General features: G+C 40.8%; 1 protein-coding gene across 1 annotated transcript; it reads left to right on the top strand.

Moving 5' to 3' along the window:
• Positions 1-508: 508 nt before the first annotated feature.
• Positions 509-15158, top strand: LOC145397431 (cytochrome c oxidase subunit 4 isoform 1, mitochondrial-like). The gene is made up of 4 exons (XM_080270495.1): positions 509-557; positions 3103-3315; positions 12713-12905; positions 14267-15158. The coding sequence occupies exons 2-4, from the start codon at positions 3103-3105 to the stop codon at positions 14398-14400; spliced, it is 540 nt and encodes a 179-aa protein (XP_080126621.1). The 5' UTR covers positions 509-557; the 3' UTR covers positions 14401-15158.
• Positions 15159-17381: the final 2223 nt, after the last annotated feature.

Raw genomic sequence — 17381 nt, 5'->3', positions numbered from 1 at the left:
CTCTCAAAGTGATACTCATTATTTCGAAACCTAACTAACGATGACGAGTGATAATCATCGCTTGGTTTTGGCTTTATAGTCAGATAGATACTTGAATTTTTTCTAAATATGGTTGGCTATAACTTAGCAAGTTTTCTGAGAATCATGAAATACGAGAGGAATGCCTCTATAATACGCAACTTTTACCCCGTTCTTCCCGTGATATGTCTATATTCAATTACGCAAGTAAAGGACATTGACTTCTTTTCATTATGGATCTGTTTAAACCTCTCCCTCGCATTTATTTTATTTACGACCGAGATATTACTCACGCCGACAAAGCTCATCTTGTGAAGTTATCTTGTTACAAAACGCTTTTCTTCATTAATTTACATTTCTTTTGTCAATAATTTGTCTTTTACCCCAAATTGTTTCAATATTTATTAAGTACTGAATTACTTTGAAAAGACCTGAATTATACGAAGCATTTTGTGAAATATATAATAATACCAGGCTATCCACCATTTGCTACTGCCCACTGACGACCCTCTTGTCTGCCAGGGGAAAACATCGTCAAGGTAGGGTACGAAACTTCCTGTTACGCCCAGTACCTCTAGTTTTAAGCCACTATGACTCTTGCTTTGTATTGATAATGTTATGTAGAGTGGCTGAGTATAAGCATAGTCATGGTATTTACAAGACAGGCGAAGAAACACTCTGTTAAGAATAGCTGCCGGTGTCAGTGACGCAACTGGCTATGCAATCCCCGATCAGCTGAGTTTGACCCAATGTTTTGATGGTCTATAGAGACTTTCATAACATTCCCCGGATTGTTGTGGTTGTACAGGTATCGTTTGGGGAATCTGAGGTTTTACTTAGCATAATTTAATGGGCCGTAAGACCTAATTACTTGAAGTGTTTGACGATAAATTATTCCCAGCGCCTAATATAGTATTCATGAAAACGTTATCTCATTTCTTTCCGCATCCAAGGCCAGACCACCATGCACACCTCGCAGAAGGAAAGAAGACAGAAGAAAATGCAGGAACGAATAAGAACACATTGGGGAGTGCCGTTGAAAAGGCAATACTTTAGCATATCAACTGACTGGTGACAATATACCAGTTTGTACAGATTTTCATCCATTTGCTGTGCGTTTCACTTAGCATGGTGGCAGAAAATGACAATGCATCGGCTGTAATTTGCATCCTTCCTGTAGCAGTGCTTCATGACTTAACATTATCATACTGAAGTGTTAATCAATTGTGACACAATAAGCATTCAAGGTGGAGATAGGTTGATTTTAGACCAAAGTGGAAAGATTATATAGCATTCTCAAAATACTGTACTCCAGTTTCTTTATCCCTAGCATAAGTATTCAGTTTGTGGTAGGTGGTGGCGACCATCATCCACTCACTTGATGTAGTGCTGCCTGCTTCTTCCTTAGCCTTTATCATTCTTTTTCCTGTCACTTCTTATTGCTTTTCTTTCCTTTACAGGTGGCTTTACATTGAGTGACAAGCCAAATGGTTTCCTGTAAGCCAAGAAACCATTTACAACGCTGGGTGGTAACCATATAACCAAACCATACGTGTCAACAAGTGGGTTGGTGGAGGGTTAGTGCCCCTCCCCGTAAAACAACTAACTCAAAGTCAAATGGCCACCCCTTACGGGATTATGGTGTCTGGCAGTAGATAGTAGATAGATAAGTATTCTGTGTATGTTCACTGATTGTTTATTCGAATCATTTTAATAGACCTAGATTCTCATCTTAGAGGGAAGTACATTAGAACCTGGGAGAGGTATCAGACTGCAGGCCTTGTTAATTCCATCTCTATACAGTCTCGTGTATGTTTGTCATACCCATTTATCCTTGTTACCCATATCTCCAGCCTTCAAAGTTCAAACTCACTCTTATCTGCCTTTGTCACCTTGGCCAGGTTGGCAGTACATGCATCCACCAACCCATCTAACCTAGGCACAGATTAAGTTATCAGTTATGAGCCACAGATAAGATATCAAAGCAGCAAGGGAAGGAGTTAGAGGATGCTATGCAAGACTAGGCAAAAGGGTTTGGGAGAGGGGGCAAGGAGGAGGGAGTTTACGTAAAGCAGTGGTAAGGAAAAGTTGGTGGTGCAGACTGTGAGCCATGTTAAAAAGACAAAACCAAAATCATTCATAGCAGCTATGCAAAAGGAGGTGTAACTGACACAAAAACATTATATATCACCTGTGGATTTTATCATTAATTAATTGAAAGGCTGAGTTGGATGAAAAAATTGAAGTGAAGGGGGTCATTTTTTCACCTTTCAGAATTCCTCTAACCCACTGTCCTCTATCCTTATCATTTTCACCTTGCAACCACATCTTAGGGTCAGACAAGCATCCATACTCTCCTCTCTTAATTCTCAGTAACTCCTCTAAGAATCATTACCTCTAGAAGCACAGTCAGTGAGGCTCCTTTCAGCAGACTCCAAATTTTGATATAAACTATCTTATTACTTTTAAGGTTCTCCAGTTTGCCAAACACAAGTACAGTATCTTGCTGAATTGTTAAAACTTCCACTGGTTTAGCCTACTTTATTGTGATTTTTTTCAAAGTGAAGATAATTCCATGGACCATGATGGGCCTGGAGCTGTTCGTCTGTCATCTTTCACTGATCAGTCATTTTCTTACACTGCCCCTAGGTTGTACAATAAATTGCCATTATCCATAAGGCAAGCAATTTCTGTTGAATCTTTTAAGATGTAGCTCAAAACCTTTCTGTTTTCAAGAAGCTATGATCTGGCGAGAGGTGTTATGATGGATAGCTAATTATTGGGTTTAATTGATGCCACTTCTACTGATGAAGTTTGTATGGTGTATAAGCGATATCGCAATTTTTTTACTGTAAGTGTAAAACTGTAAGCGTGTGTTGAGTGTAAGTGAATACCTTAAGGAAGAACTGGGGCTTTTGTGAAGCAAGAGACCTATCATTATTATTACCAATATTTTTATTATGATATGAGCAGTAAATTTCATATATACACTTTCATTACTTATCCTCTTGATTGTCTCTAATGTTTTCTTTACAGATGGTACTATCATCTCCATTTACCCTCCATTGTGTATGTTCTTGGCAGATGGCGCTAACACCATTAAGCCGCAGTGCCCTGGCACTGACATTGAGACAGTTAAGCCGGCAGCATCAACAGACTGCAGCTGCCTCCTCCCTCTCCAAGATAGGCAACAGGGATGTGGTAGGCTTCGGCTTCAATGGACAGCCTTCATATGCAGACAGAATTGACTTCCCAATGCCAGCCATCCGCTTCAAGGAGAACACACCAGATATCATGGTAAACTGCTTTCTTAACAAATCTGTCGTAATTCTTGGTTCATGTACTGTTCTTACCTAATTGTATCTTTACAGGAATGAGTCAAGCTCGTACTGTCCTGTGTCTTAAACCATATTTATCGTACATATCCTTAAATTTGTGAATTGTTTTGGCATACACTATTTCATTCGGTAGTGCATTCCATTGATCAATTGCACTGTTTGGGAAACTGAATTTCCTTACGTCTTTATCACCTCTCTTCTTATGCAGTTTTTTGCAGTGTCCTCTTGCTGATGCTTCTCAATATGTTAAGTAATCATTTATGTCTATTTTCTCCTTTCCTGATATGCACTTATATAGCATTATCATGTCACCTCTTTTCCTTCTCTCATGTAGTGTTGGTAGATTCAGTTTATTTAGTCTTTCTTCGTAGCTTAGGTCCCTTAAGCTTGGTATCCATCTTGTAGTGGCCCTTTGAACTTTTTCAATCTTGTCTATATGCTTTTTGAGATGAGGACTCCAGACTACTGATGCATATTCCAGGGTTGGTCTAATGAATGATGTTATTATCCTTCTTAGCATGTCTTCATTTATGTATGTGAATGCTATTCTCATATTTGCAAGCAGTGTATACATGTTCCATACCTTCTTGCTGATGTGGTCAGCCGAGATAGTCTGTTATTGATAATCACACCTAGGTCTTTCTTTCTGATGTGTATAGGGTTTAATTTCTTAACTTATAATCCCAATCAGGTCTTTTTCCACTTTTACCAAACTTGATTACATGACACTTGTCCACATTGAATTCCATTTGCCATGTACTACTCCATTCATGAAGTTTATTTAATTCTTCTTGTAGCTCCCGACAAGAGTCTGTGCTAGTAATTCTCCTTTGTATTTTTGCATCATCTGCAAACATATTCAGATAGCTCTCATTTCCAGTGTTACTGTTTATATAATTTATATACACTAAAAACATGATTGGTGCCAGCACCGAACCCTGTGGTACTCCACTAGTCACTTCTTTCCATGATGAGTAGTTTCCTCTTAGTACTGTCCTCATTTCTCTTTTTATGAGAAAGTCTTGCATCCAACAAAACAGTTTGCCTCGAATTCCTCCTTGATGGTACAGTTTCCATAAAAGTCTTTGGTGTGGTACTATGTCAAAAGCTTTCTTGAAATCTAAATAGATACTATCCACCCATCCTTCCCTTTCCTGTATTGTGTTTGTTACTCTGTCATAGTAGCTCAACAGATTAGTAACACATGATTTTCCTTTTCTGAAACCAAACTGTCTTTCTGTTATCATACTGTGTTCTTCTAGATGATTTACCCAAGCTTTTCTTATAAGTTTTTCTAATACCTTGCTTACAACACTGGTCAGTGATACTGGTCGGTAGTTGAGAGGATTTTGTCTATTTCCTTTCTTGAATAAGGGAACTATATTTGCTTTTTTCCAAATATCAGGTAGTTTCCCTTGACTCAAGAATTTCTTGAAAATTAAAAATAATGGTTTACTTAACTCCTTTGCACATTGTCGTAATACCCAACATGAAATTTCATCAGGACCACTTGCTTTTCCTCTGTCTAATCTACTTAACTCCTCCTGTATTACTTTTTCTGCTATTTGTATATCTGGAGGGACAGGTTGACGAATGAAGAAGTGAAGGAACGTTGTGGGGTAGATGTGGATGTGGTTGAAAAGATTAGGAGAAATACACTGAGGTGGTTTGGACATGTGGAGAGGATGGAGAATGAAAGACTGACTAAGAGGGTGTATGTAGGTGAGGTGGAGGGAGGGAGAGGGAGGGGTAGACCGAGGATGAGGTGGAGGGATGGAGTTGAGAGGTATATGAGGGAGGGGGTGAGTTGGGGGAGGGGAGTCAAAGGGTGGGTGACAGAGTGACTTGGAGGCGTTTTGTCTGCGGCCACCCTTTGCGGGATTAGGGCGTCGGGCTATAGATAGATAGATAGATAGTATATCTGGTAGTATGTGTGGACATGTGTGTTCCACATAGTCCCTCTCAAAATTTTTTTCTTCTGTAAAAACTAATTGGAAATTCTTATTTAGTGCTTCACAAATATCTTTCTCTTGTGTATAAGTGATTCCCTCGTCCGTAATGGATTGTATTATATCTTTTACTTTGGTTTTGCTTCTGATATAGCTGTAAAACAGCTTTGGTTGATCACTACTTTTATTTATTATATCCTCCTCAAACTGTTTTTGGGCTTCCCTCCTTATTCTTGTATAGTCGTTTCTTGCCTGTTTGTAATTATTATACCCCCCTTTTACTATTGTGTCTTCTGTATCTATTCCTCAACAAATCTCTTCTTTCTTTTGATTTTTTAAATTCTGTATTGAACCATTTCTGTATATTCTTATCTGCTTCTTTGTGCTGTGGGATGTACTTCTGGACTCCTATTTCATAAAATTCACAAAATTTTTTATATACAACGTTTAAATCTTGTCCTCTAAGCTCATTTTCCCAATCAACTTCTAAGAAATACTTCTTTAGGTCTTGATAATTTCCCTTTTTATAGTTTAGGCTTTTTTTGTAACTGTCATTGCTGTTTACTATGTCATATGCTATCCTGAAGTTATAATTTAGTACTGCATGATCGCTTTTGCCGAGTGGAGGGTGATATATTAAACTGTCAGTGTCATTTTCTTGCCTAGTAAATATTAGATCTAGCACTGAAGGTACATCAAGTCCTCTTTTTCTGGTGGTTTCCCTCACATGTTGCGTTAAGATAAACTCATGTACGAGATCCAGGAGCTTTTGGTCCCAACAGCTTTCTTGGCTATTTATATCTAGAGTATTCCAATTTATATTATGATGTATTTTCTGCCATCACTGGCCTCAGTACTAACAAGGCATATGGGCCTGATGGGGTCCCTCCTGTTGTTCTCAAGAACTGTGCTTCTGTGCTTACACCCTGCCTAGGCAAACATTTTCGCCTTTGTCTGTCAACTTGTACCTTTCCTTCTTGCTGGAAGTTTGCTCTCATTCAGCCAGTCCCAAAGAAGGGTGACCACTCAACTATCGTCCAATTGCTTTAACGTCCTGTATTTCAAAAGTTTTCGAGTCAATTCTTAATAGAAAAATTTTAAGGCATCTTTCCTATCACAACCTTCTTTCCGATCGTCAGTATGGGTTCCGTCAGGGACGCTCCACTGGCGATCTTCTCACCTACCTTTCAGACTCCTGGTCATCCTCCTTTCGGGACTTTGGCGAAAGCTTTGCCATTGCACTTGACATCTCAAAGGCTTTCGATCGAGTCTGGCATAAATCTTTAATTTCCAAATTGCCCTCCTACGGTTTCTATCCTTCTATCTGTGCCTTCATCGCTAGTTTCCTTTCTGGTCGTTCTATAGCCGCTGTTGTAGACGGCCATCGTTCTTCTTCTAGATCTATCAACAGTGGTGTTCCTCAGGGCTCTGTCCTATCACCAACTCTCTTCCTTTTATTCATCAATGATCTAAGCTGTACATCTAACCCTATCCACTCATACGCTGATGACTCCACCCTTCACCTTTCCATTCGGTTCCCGCAACGCCCATCTCAACAGTTACTTCAACAAACAAGGGATGAGGCTATGGCACACCTAATGTCTGACTTGGCTCGTATCTTTGACTGGGGTAAAAATAATATGGTTATCTTTAATGCATCTAAGACTCAGTTCTTACACCTATCAACCCGACAAAATCTTCCACAGGTATACCCACTAATGTTTAATAATATTCAGCTTAATCCTGCATCATCCTTGAACATGCTTGGGGTTTCATTTACTCGGGACTTATCTTGGAAAAATCATATTACATCTCTTGTAAAATCTGCTTCCAAGAGATTGGGTGTGCTAAGCCGACTCCGCTCTTTCTTTAACCCTTCACAATTGTTGACTCTATACAGGGGTTTTATCCACCCCTGTGTGGAGTACAACTCTCATGTGTGGGGAGGCTCCCCACATACAGCTCTTCTCAATAGGGTGGAGTCAAAGGCTTTTCGTCTCATTAACTCTCCTCCTCTTACTGACTCCCTTCAACCTCTGTCTCTTCGCCGCTCTGTTGCATCTTTATCTCTTTTCTATCGCTATTTTAATGGTCACTGCTCCTCTGAACTGTCTGCTTGCATTCCTCCACCTCTACGACGGGCGCGTAGCACCTGTCTGGCAGCAAACTCTCATCCCTTTTCTTTCCAACTCTCTAATGCAAGAGTTAACCGTTACTCCCAGTCTTTCATTTATGCAACAGGTCAGCTCTGGAACTGTCTCCCTCTGTCTGTATTTCCTGCTGCCTATGATCTCCAGTCTTTCAAACGCAGTGTGTCCAGGCATCTCAAAATGATCAGATCTTGAATTTGGCTCTCTATTGTATTTTGTTTTTCTCTTGGAGGGAACTGTTACTGCGGGCTCATGGCCTTTGGTTCCTTCTTCCTCACATAAAAAAAATATATATATATTTGTATTGAAGTCCCCAGTTAGTATAATTCTTTTCGATTTCTCTTCCATTTTATGTAGCAATGATCTTATACTCTGAATTGTACTCTCTGCCAGGTGCCTGTGCATGCTTGTTTATTGCAGCTCAAGATGACCACATGGTCTGAAGTAAATCCTACAATAACTCTAGCTAGGGTTGGATTCCAGAACAGTTTACGGTTCACCAGTTCTGTCAGCATAAAATGTAAATAATGAACCAGTATTGCAAGGGTGGGGGTACCGTTGTACAGTAATGTTTTGTATAAGAGGAGTGTGTAGGATCTTGATTGTTCCAAAGCATGTGTCAGCAATGCAAAGCACCAGTAAAACATGTGTACTGTATATTATTTAAAGTTAACAATAATTACTACTGAAACTTTCGTGGGCCATTCTGTTGTATTTATAAAATATCTTGTCCTACTTTTGAGAAAAGTAATAGCATCTATGATGCAGATTATGAATCTTGTGAATGGTCATGAATGTGGCACAATGGCTGTTACTATCTAATCTACAGGGCATTCCATTGTTACGCCGTTGTTTTTATGGATTTATCTTACTGATATCTAATCTGAACCTTCAGTACCCCTCTTCCTTGACTGGAATATCACTGACCTCAAGACTCCTCTTGTTGGAGCTGGACAATATAAGCCTCTTTGTTCATTTTCAGAATGCTTTCATTTCATTGATGTTAGTATGGTAAAGTAAAACAATGACTCGGTAAGACCAGAGAAGGATTATTTACTATAAATTTGATGAAAGAAACTTAACCACATGTTGAAATTACTTAATGTATGTAATGTTACCACTCAACCAGAGATAGTCAATAAAGTGGTAAGACTGGGTAAGGTGTCAGCCGATAGAAAGAGGTGTAGCCCTATGCATGTGGCATTCACAGATATTCAGTTTAAGAATGAGCTGTTAAAAAACATGTAGTAAACTGCAAGGAAATCAGGAGTGGATATGAGTATGGTTCATGGTATGACACCAAGAGAGAATGTGAAACATTATTAACCTGTGGATTGCGCAGTTACATTTTTTTTTAATCCCACCCCGTGGTGTGCAAAAAACGAAGGGATTTTTTTTTTTTTTTTTTTTTTAAATACCTGAAGATAAACATCCAGGGCATCATCTGGAGAAAAGGAAAAAATCTCTCTCTCTGTCTTTGTATAGGGCCATGCGTAAGTTTACCTATGGGAGTAGTGAAAAAATGAAAAAGAAATCTTTGTTTGTTTTTTATTATAAACTTGAAGATAAACATCCAGGGCATTATCTCGTGAAGTGAAAAAAAATCTCTCTCTCTCTCCATCGTTGTGTAGTGCCATGCGTAAGTTTGCATAGGGGTCAAGTTGTTTACGGTGATGCACAGCCAGCACAGCCTGAGCTGTGGCTCACAATGCAACGCTACCCAGCCTGAGCTGTGGTTCACAGTCCACGGGTTAAGTCATCGTCATCATCATCCGGACCTCCTTTCCCACCCTAGGGCAGGGTGAGGAATAGCAGTGTCCAGACAGCCCAAATCTGCCCAGTCCACTGGGCCACACTTCCAGTCACTCATCATTCAAGTCCCTGGAATCCTGGCTCTATTGGATACGCCAGAAACATTCATCACGTTCTGTAGCTTCACATAAACGTATCCGATAGAGTCAATCCAGACAGTCACATTAAAAAGGGGTGCCAAATCCCTGATCATTCACTTCTCCTCACAACATTCATCCAGTCAACTTAATCTCGTCAGTTCCCTAGCCTCACCGACTTCCAAACTTCTCTTCCCCACACACTCATCCACCAAATCTCTCCACCTTCTCCTTGGCCTACCTCACCTCCTCCCTCCGTCAAATTCTCTCAGATATACCTTTTTCACCACTCTGTTGTTATCCATTCTCTCCACATGACCATACCATCTCAGTACACTCTCTTCAATTCTAGTGTTCACAGACTTCCTCACTCCACATTTTTCACCAAGCACATTTATTTCGTATCCTATCCACCCTCTGTACTTCACATACATTCCTCAGCAGTCCCATCTCCATAGCTCTTACTCTTGACTTTTCATTTTCATGCCACACCATAGTCTCACATCCATATGTTAAAGTTGGCACTAACACTCCATCATGTAAGCCTCATGCAGCTGCAACACTCAAGCCTCTGTTTCTTATTAAGGCCTTCATTGCACTGGCTACTTTTCTTCCTTATGTCACTCTGCTTTCCACTTTTGCACATTTTCCTCTCTTTTCTGTCACTTTACCCAGGTATTTGAACTCCCTCACCAATTCCAGTCTCCATTCACTGTAACATTGCACTGGGAGTCACCTTCTTACTCAATAACCATCATTTTACTCTTCTACATCAGCAAAACTCAGCACTAACCTGCCAAGTTCTTGTCCGGTACTTGCAAGTAGCACTGCATCATCAGCATACAGCAAATTTGAGATATTCCATCCATCACCATTCATTACCAACGCCATCCCTCTCTCCATTACTTGCGTTTTTACTTCTCTCATAACCCCATCCATATACGAGGTGCTACCCAAAAGTTCCAGTAATTTGAATATTGTAGGAAAATAAGTTACCTCACCTCCTAGTTCTTACTGTTGCCTTCAAAGTAGTCCCCTTGGGCATGTACAGTATACAGTGGTCCCACCGTTTTTTCCATGAGTCCATGCATCCCTGGAAGGCTTCAGGCTTGATGGTCTTGAGCACCTCCTGCAATTGTCTGTATCTCCTCAATTGAGTCAAATCGACGCCCTTTCAGTCGTAATTTCAGCTTGAGAAAAGGGAAAAAGCAGGGGGGAAAGTCAGGCGAATAGGGGTGGGTGGGGAATGACTACCGTGATAGCGGAAGCCAGGAACTGCCGGACAACAACTGATGTGTGGGCCGGGGCATTGTCATGATCCAGGACCCAGTCCTTGTTCTTCCACTGTTCTAGACGTTTGCAGTGGATGTTCTCCCTCAGACTGCAAAACTTCACAGTAAAACTTTCCACTGACAGAGTGACCAGGTGGGACAAATTCCATGTGAACAGTCCCTTGGATATTGAAGAAAACGATCATCATAGACTTAACATTGCTGTGCCATTGGTCCACCATTGCAAAACCGCCAAACCACCTACACACCATGTTACAATAGTAAGCGTAACTCAACAACACTTCCGCTCACAGACACGGCCAGGGCCACACTGACGCACAAGGGGTGCTGCTGAGTCCTCATAGCGGCAAAAGGCAAAACTGCAAACGGTTGGCTCCCTTTGGTCAAATTACTGGAACTTTTGGGTAGCACCTCGTATATATTGAACAACCATGGGGACATTACACAACCTTCTCACATGTTCACACCAATCATGGACCATTCAGTTAGATGCCCATTAACATTATTAAGGAGGGAAGCAAAAAATGTGACAGAAACAATGGAGAAGAATGGAGTATGGGACCACTATGGAAGTGAAGAATTGTAAAACTACTGGATAAAAAAGAAAATGAGAAGTGAGACCAGGTAACAAAGAAGGAAATCCAGTATATACATGATGTAAATAGCTACACAAGTGAAACTGTTGCTGGAAACCATTTTATTATGTTCAGCAATGTTGATATATTTAGTAAAGATACCACCCCTTACAGGATTATGGCGCTTGGCAATAAATAGATAGATAGATATTTCTGGAACTCACAACCAGTGCACATAAACCAGAAGTAATAATGTGTCAAGAAGTAAAACCAAAACATTTCAGATGACAGGCTTCTTTCAGAATAAACTGGAAGAATATGAAATAGTTGAAAAAAAAGTGTTCAGTGATGAAGGGCGAGGAATACTTTTATGCATTAAGAGTGGAATTAAATGCACCTTGGTTGAATTTAAGGATGATTACTGTGAGTATTCATGCATAGAAAAGCCTTGTAATGCTGTCAGTTTGTTCATGTCTTCCATATACAGAAGCCCAAACAGTGATTCAGCAAATAATAATGAATTGCTACAGGTGGTGGAAGTATTATTAGTGATTTTAATTTACCAGATAGTAACTGGTCCAGCTGTACAACAACAACAGTATCCAATGACGTACATTCCCTCTCTGTTGAAAAAGTGAGAGATTGTTTCCTCACCCAGCACATTAAGGAAATCACTAGGTTCAGAGGAGGTGACAGAGGCAACATGTTGTACTTAATATTGAGTAACGGTGAATCAGTAGTTGAGAACATTGAATTACATAACCCCCTAGGAAAGAGCAACCATTCCTGTATATGTTTTTGCTGTAACCCCCTAGGAAAGAGCAACCATTCCTGTATATGTTTTTGCTGTAACCCCCTAGGAAAGAGCAACCATTCCTGTATATGTTTTTTGCTGTGACTTGCCAGGTGTATAAGAAGTGGAGGCTGGACCTAGAGTGGACCAGCATTTTGACTTATGACTTTAATTCGAGGGAAAAGTGGAGGAAGTTCAAGAAGAAACTTTGGGAAGTCATTGATGAATGGGTGCCCGTTAAAGTTATACGTATGAGTATAAGAAATAATAGAATGAAAACCAATCCTAGGCTACCCATGGAGGTTGTAGAAAAGAATGAAGATTTTGAAGATTGACAGGTGCCCATGTGAGACATACTCGGAGGTCAAGCCTGAATATAGGAGGCTGAATAACCAAATCAGACAAAAGACCAGAAATGTTCTGAAGCAGAAGGAAAGGAAGATTGCAAGTGTTGTCAAAGCCACCCCAAAAGTGTTTTGTAAATTTTTAAATTCCATCAACAGAACCAAATTTAGGATACCAGACTTATACAAGGATGATGAGAAAAGGGATAGGCTTTCTTTTGTGCATCCGTAACATACCGATATTTTTACTTTTGTCCATCTCTTTTCATACCTCGTTTCTCCTCTATTTCATACTTCATTTCTCCATTGTTTTATACTTCACTGCTCCTTTGTTTCATACTCCATTTCTCCATTGTTTCATTAGGCTCTGAGGGAGAAGGAGAAGGGCGACTGGAACAAACTGACCTTGGAGGAGAAGAAAGCCCTGTACCGTGCATCCTTCTGCCAGACCTTTGCAGAGATGAAGGCGCCAACAGGGGAGTGGAAGTCCATTATCGGCATTTCACTTATCGGCGCATCCATTGCAGTCTGGATGTACATGTGGATGAAGGTCTATGGTGAGTAAACCCCTTCACAATAATGATGTTTATTGCTGTTGTATTCGTACCAAAATCCCTCTCAGCAGTTAAATATACAGTATTTCCACATTTTTCTTGCTACTCATACTAAATATCTATGGATGGTCTATGGTAAACTAAGCCCTTTTTTAACAGTGACGTATTTTGGCAGTTTGTATTCAGCTTAAAAGAGATTTTTCTTATTGGAGAACTGTAGCCTTCATTATCCTCTTCACTAATACATAGGTGGACAATATTATTCGGTTTTTGACATTTTTTAATCTTAGAACTGTGTGGTATTTTGAGTGAGGAGTTTGTAGGAAAGGGTCAGTTGAAGACAATGCCTATGGGTAAGTGTTGGTGCATTAGAGGTAAGGGAGGTTATAAGCAGTTGGTAAAGATAGGGTTGCCTGTGAGTGAGTGGGTGATAGGGAATGCACAGGGAGGTGAGGTATAAAACAAACCCAACATTAGCATTGATTTAGCCTCATGGGGTTCCTGTTTCCTCTCATCCCACAAAATATTCTTATGCTTAACCATTCCTTTGTATATTTTGGATAATTTAAGAAACAGTTGGCAAGGGTCTATGACCTCATTGGAGACAGCAATCAGAGGAGAAAACAGGTTGTCAGTACAACCTCTCCTTTAAGCTCAAGTTGATGCAAAGGAGGTACTTCTAGGGATGTAAATAATGCAGCAGGAAATGTGTACAGTATGCTTGTTACTGTCTTCACTCCATTGACTTATTTTTTTAGTGTATTCTTGATACCACTAAATGATTTTTTTATTCACCATTAAAAGGATCTCTACTGGTGGTGCTGTAGGTGATGGTCCAAGGCTTATTTGGAAATGAATGTGCTGGAGTGTAGGCTGAAGTTGCCCTCTTTTGTAGTCCACCACCCTCCTTTCAGGGTATAGGGAGGGAGGTGATTTCTGTTTCCCAAATTTTCTGAACCAAGGACCAAGTATGGGAAGTTGCAATATTTTTAACACATTGCTAACTTATTGTAATGAGGATTTCCTCAATAGTGAGATTTTACCATAATACATAATTCTTGCTTAGGGCAGTCAGTGGATTTAGGGCTGCATCAGCAATACCATTATATGTAAAGTGCTGCTTTCAGCACGACCATAGACTGTTCATATCAACTTGGTCTAGATTTGTCCCTTTTCAGCCTGTATCACATAGATCAGTGCCAGAATAAGACAGTAATGTGGCTCTATATCCTTTCCATAGCACTTCTGCATGGCTGTCTCATTCTGATGTTAATTTATTGTTACAGTTTAGCATTCAAAATAGAGAGATGGCAATTTTAGGCCAATTTAAAGTGAAAATAGTATAACTAATGCTTTTCCGGCAGTGTATGCCCCACTGCCCGAGACCCTGAACCCTGATCGTATGGAGGCTCAGCTGAAGCGAATGATCGACCTGCGCGGCAATCCAGTTCAGGGCACTTCTTCCAACTGGGATTACTCCAAGGGTGACTGGAAGTAAACATAAAAAATACAACGGTGCACTTCTTAACAACTACAGTTGCTAACTCTGAGAGTAATTTATTATGTTCACTAATCAGCTGTAGAAATAAAGCAGTCATAGGGTCAGAACTACAGTTGTCATTCAGTCACTTGACCACTATTTTCCATGCACCAAATTTTCAGCAGTTGTAGAGCAGTGAACCAAAGGATGTGCCAATGTGGTGCATTGTTGGGTATTATGGTGCTGTTTCTATGTGCTGTTTAATGTTTGGAAGGAAAGGAAAATTGGACAACAAAAAAAGCAAGCAGTAATATAAAATTTTACCATTGCAACATCTTCAAGTCACAGGTGGTGACTATTCCAGGATGTATTCTGTGTATTATGCCTTATTTTCCTTACTCCCCCATTTCCATGCATTCCTTCCCATTCTCCTCAGTATCAATTGGCAAAGTAAAATCACTAAGGGAGGGACTGGGAAAGACAAAGGGAAATGTCCAAAAATTAATGACAACAAACAGGGTTGACTTTTATTTATATTTATAATTATAATTATTATTATTATTTTCTAGAATATTTTATTGTACATAAACAAATTAACATGTCAATTAATGTCCATTGATAAATCAATCCCCCCCACACTCAACCCTCCCCTTTCACCTCCCCTAGTGTTCTCAGTCCTCAGCTACGGAGGAGAACATGACTTTCATACGTGTAAATAGGCAATACAGTATGTGTAATGTTATGTCACTTGCGGAAATAATAAAAGGTGACAGATTTTTTGGCTGTTTCTTTTACCATTAATAGATGCAGTCTAAGAGAAAGATATCGTATTTAGTAAATGAGAGATGACTACCTGTGTGAATTCTCAAAAGTTAAGCATCTCCAAGTACATAGGGTTACATGCAACTATTACAGACCAAACTAACACTATCATGTCCTACAGACTCTAGAAAAACTTGCAGTTCAGTACTTTCATGTGTAAAATTAGATAATCACTTCAGGCGTTGGCGTGTGTTTCCAATTTATATGATGTGTAATCCACTGCGTGAAAGGGTACAGCAGGGAAGGAAGGTTGTTGCTACACTGAAAGCAGTGATGAGAAATAGGGAGGTGAGTACGGAAGTTAAGAAGTCACTGCATGATAAGTAATCCCTCCAATATCCGACGTAATAGAGCCATAGGCAGGTCTGGATAGTGGTCCTGTCTGGATATTGGGCCCCAGCTTATGGACTTGTACTTATGGACCCTAACTCAGAGAAACACCTATACAACTCCCTCTGGACATGCATAGCACCTATTTAAGACCCAAATCACACCAATAAGGCACATAAAAGACTGAAATAAATGCAAAAGAAGCATAAAATGAGGTTTTAGAGGTAGGTTCATACAATATTCAACATTCTGGGTACTTACAAGTCCCTGGCTCCTGAACTGGTAGTTATGGACGCTATAACCTAGCCTAACTCAGAGAAACACCTTCCTACTGCACATGTATAGCACCTAAGACACAGCATATTCACACCAATAAGGGACATAAAAGAGTGAAATGAGGTGTTTGAGGTAAGTATAGTATGGAAAATACAGTTGAGTACAGTATGAAACATTCTGCCTACTTACAGCAAGTCCATGGCCATCTCAATGAATAACTGCCTCCTCTCGAACTCTGACAGTAAGAAGGATTTCCTGAAGCACTTGCAGTACACTGTTCATGAAGTCTTGCGCTGAACTTAAGTCATTCACACTCAGAAGTCCGTTCTCTTCACAGTGCGCACTCTCGTCTAACTTATGCTCCATTGTAACTTAATAAGTGTTGCACTCTGCACTTTAACTTTTTCCACTCTTATAACCATTTTCTAAGCAAAAACACACAAGTCTATTTATGTTAAATTTAGTTCAAAAATTGTCTTTTCACTCACAACTGTAAATCCTTAACACAATGCACTGTTTTATTCACTGCACAACACTGTAAATTCCCGTGTGGTCTAGTGGAGAAGTTCTTGGCGTCTATTCACTGTCAGAGTCCGAGAGTATCACTGGCAGGTGACCTAGGGGTGCATCGCTGGGTCGTGGTGATGGCGTACCCACTGCAGACGACTCTGAAGACGGACGCAAACTCACGTTGAGCGGTGACTCCGCCGTGGCTGATGTGCTGGGCTGTGGCTCGGAGCATGAGGGCCTGCCTTGGGGAGGCAACGGAGTGGAGCCAGGGCTGGGCACAGCAGGGGTCACAGGCCTGAAAAAACTGTCAATCGTTGATTGACGCAAGGAACGACGATTCTGACGATTGATGATGCGCTGCCTGAAAGCACGCACTTCCTCCACAAGTCCCAAGGGTCCCATCTCCCTGTCGCAGTCCAGGTGTTCCAGGTAGTCGAGAACGAACTCTAGGTGTTCCCGGAGTGCGCTCAGCTTGGGGATGGCTGGAGTTGTGTCATGCTGAGAGGAGCCCGCATCATCGTCGCCATCCTTGTCGGAATCTTCAAGCTGGGTACTGACACCTGCAACTGGAGATGCGATCTCGATATCAGACAAGGTCTGATACCCAGGATCGCCCTCGTCGTCATCCAACCACTCACGCACATTGTCCACATCAACATTGTCGCCATGCGTACGTAGACATGCATGGAAGTCATCCACGTCAAAACCTAGGAAATCGTACTCCACATCCGTTCCGAGAAGCAGACGAGACCAACCATTTTCTAGAGTCTTGACAGGGACTTCCTTCCATGCACTGGCCCAGTTGTAGAGTGCAGACTTGATGTTGTAGCGGCAAAGGTTTTCCAAAGTCCGCTGGCCTCGCATGTCCCGTCCCTCCCTGTGCTCGTCCTCGTCCTCGAGAACAACCATCACCTCGTCCAGGAACTTCCGTCGGTATAGGCGCTTTGTTGCCACGATTACTCCTTGGTCCATTGGTTGGATGAGAGCAGTCATATTAGGTGGCAGAAACATGCACCTAATCCAGCCATTCTCAGCCACCAAGTCCTTGTCACACGGGTGGG

Source organism: Coenobita brevimanus, chromosome 41 (assembly GCF_032717465.1).
Source record: "Coenobita brevimanus isolate Jiangsu-jjx chromosome 41, ASM3271746v2, whole genome shotgun sequence".
Lineage (NCBI taxonomy): Eukaryota > Metazoa > Arthropoda > Malacostraca > Decapoda > Coenobitidae > Coenobita > Coenobita brevimanus.
Note: the sequence above shows the minus strand (reverse complement) of the source record. Positions and strands in the feature narration are given on the sequence as shown.

Excerpts from the sequence above, each read along its gene's own strand:
- LOC145397431 (XM_080270495.1), top strand. The coding sequence starts at position 3,103 with ATGGCGCTAACACCATTAAGCCGCAGTGCCCTGGCACTGACATTGAGA. Across the intron at positions 3,316-12,712 it reads AGAACACACCAGATATCATG|GCTCTGAGGGAGAAGGAGAA; the intron begins GTAAACTGCTTT and ends TTGTTTCATTAG. Across the intron at positions 12,906-14,266 it reads CATGTGGATGAAGGTCTATG|TGTATGCCCCACTGCCCGAG; the intron begins GTGAGTAAACCC and ends CTTTTCCGGCAG.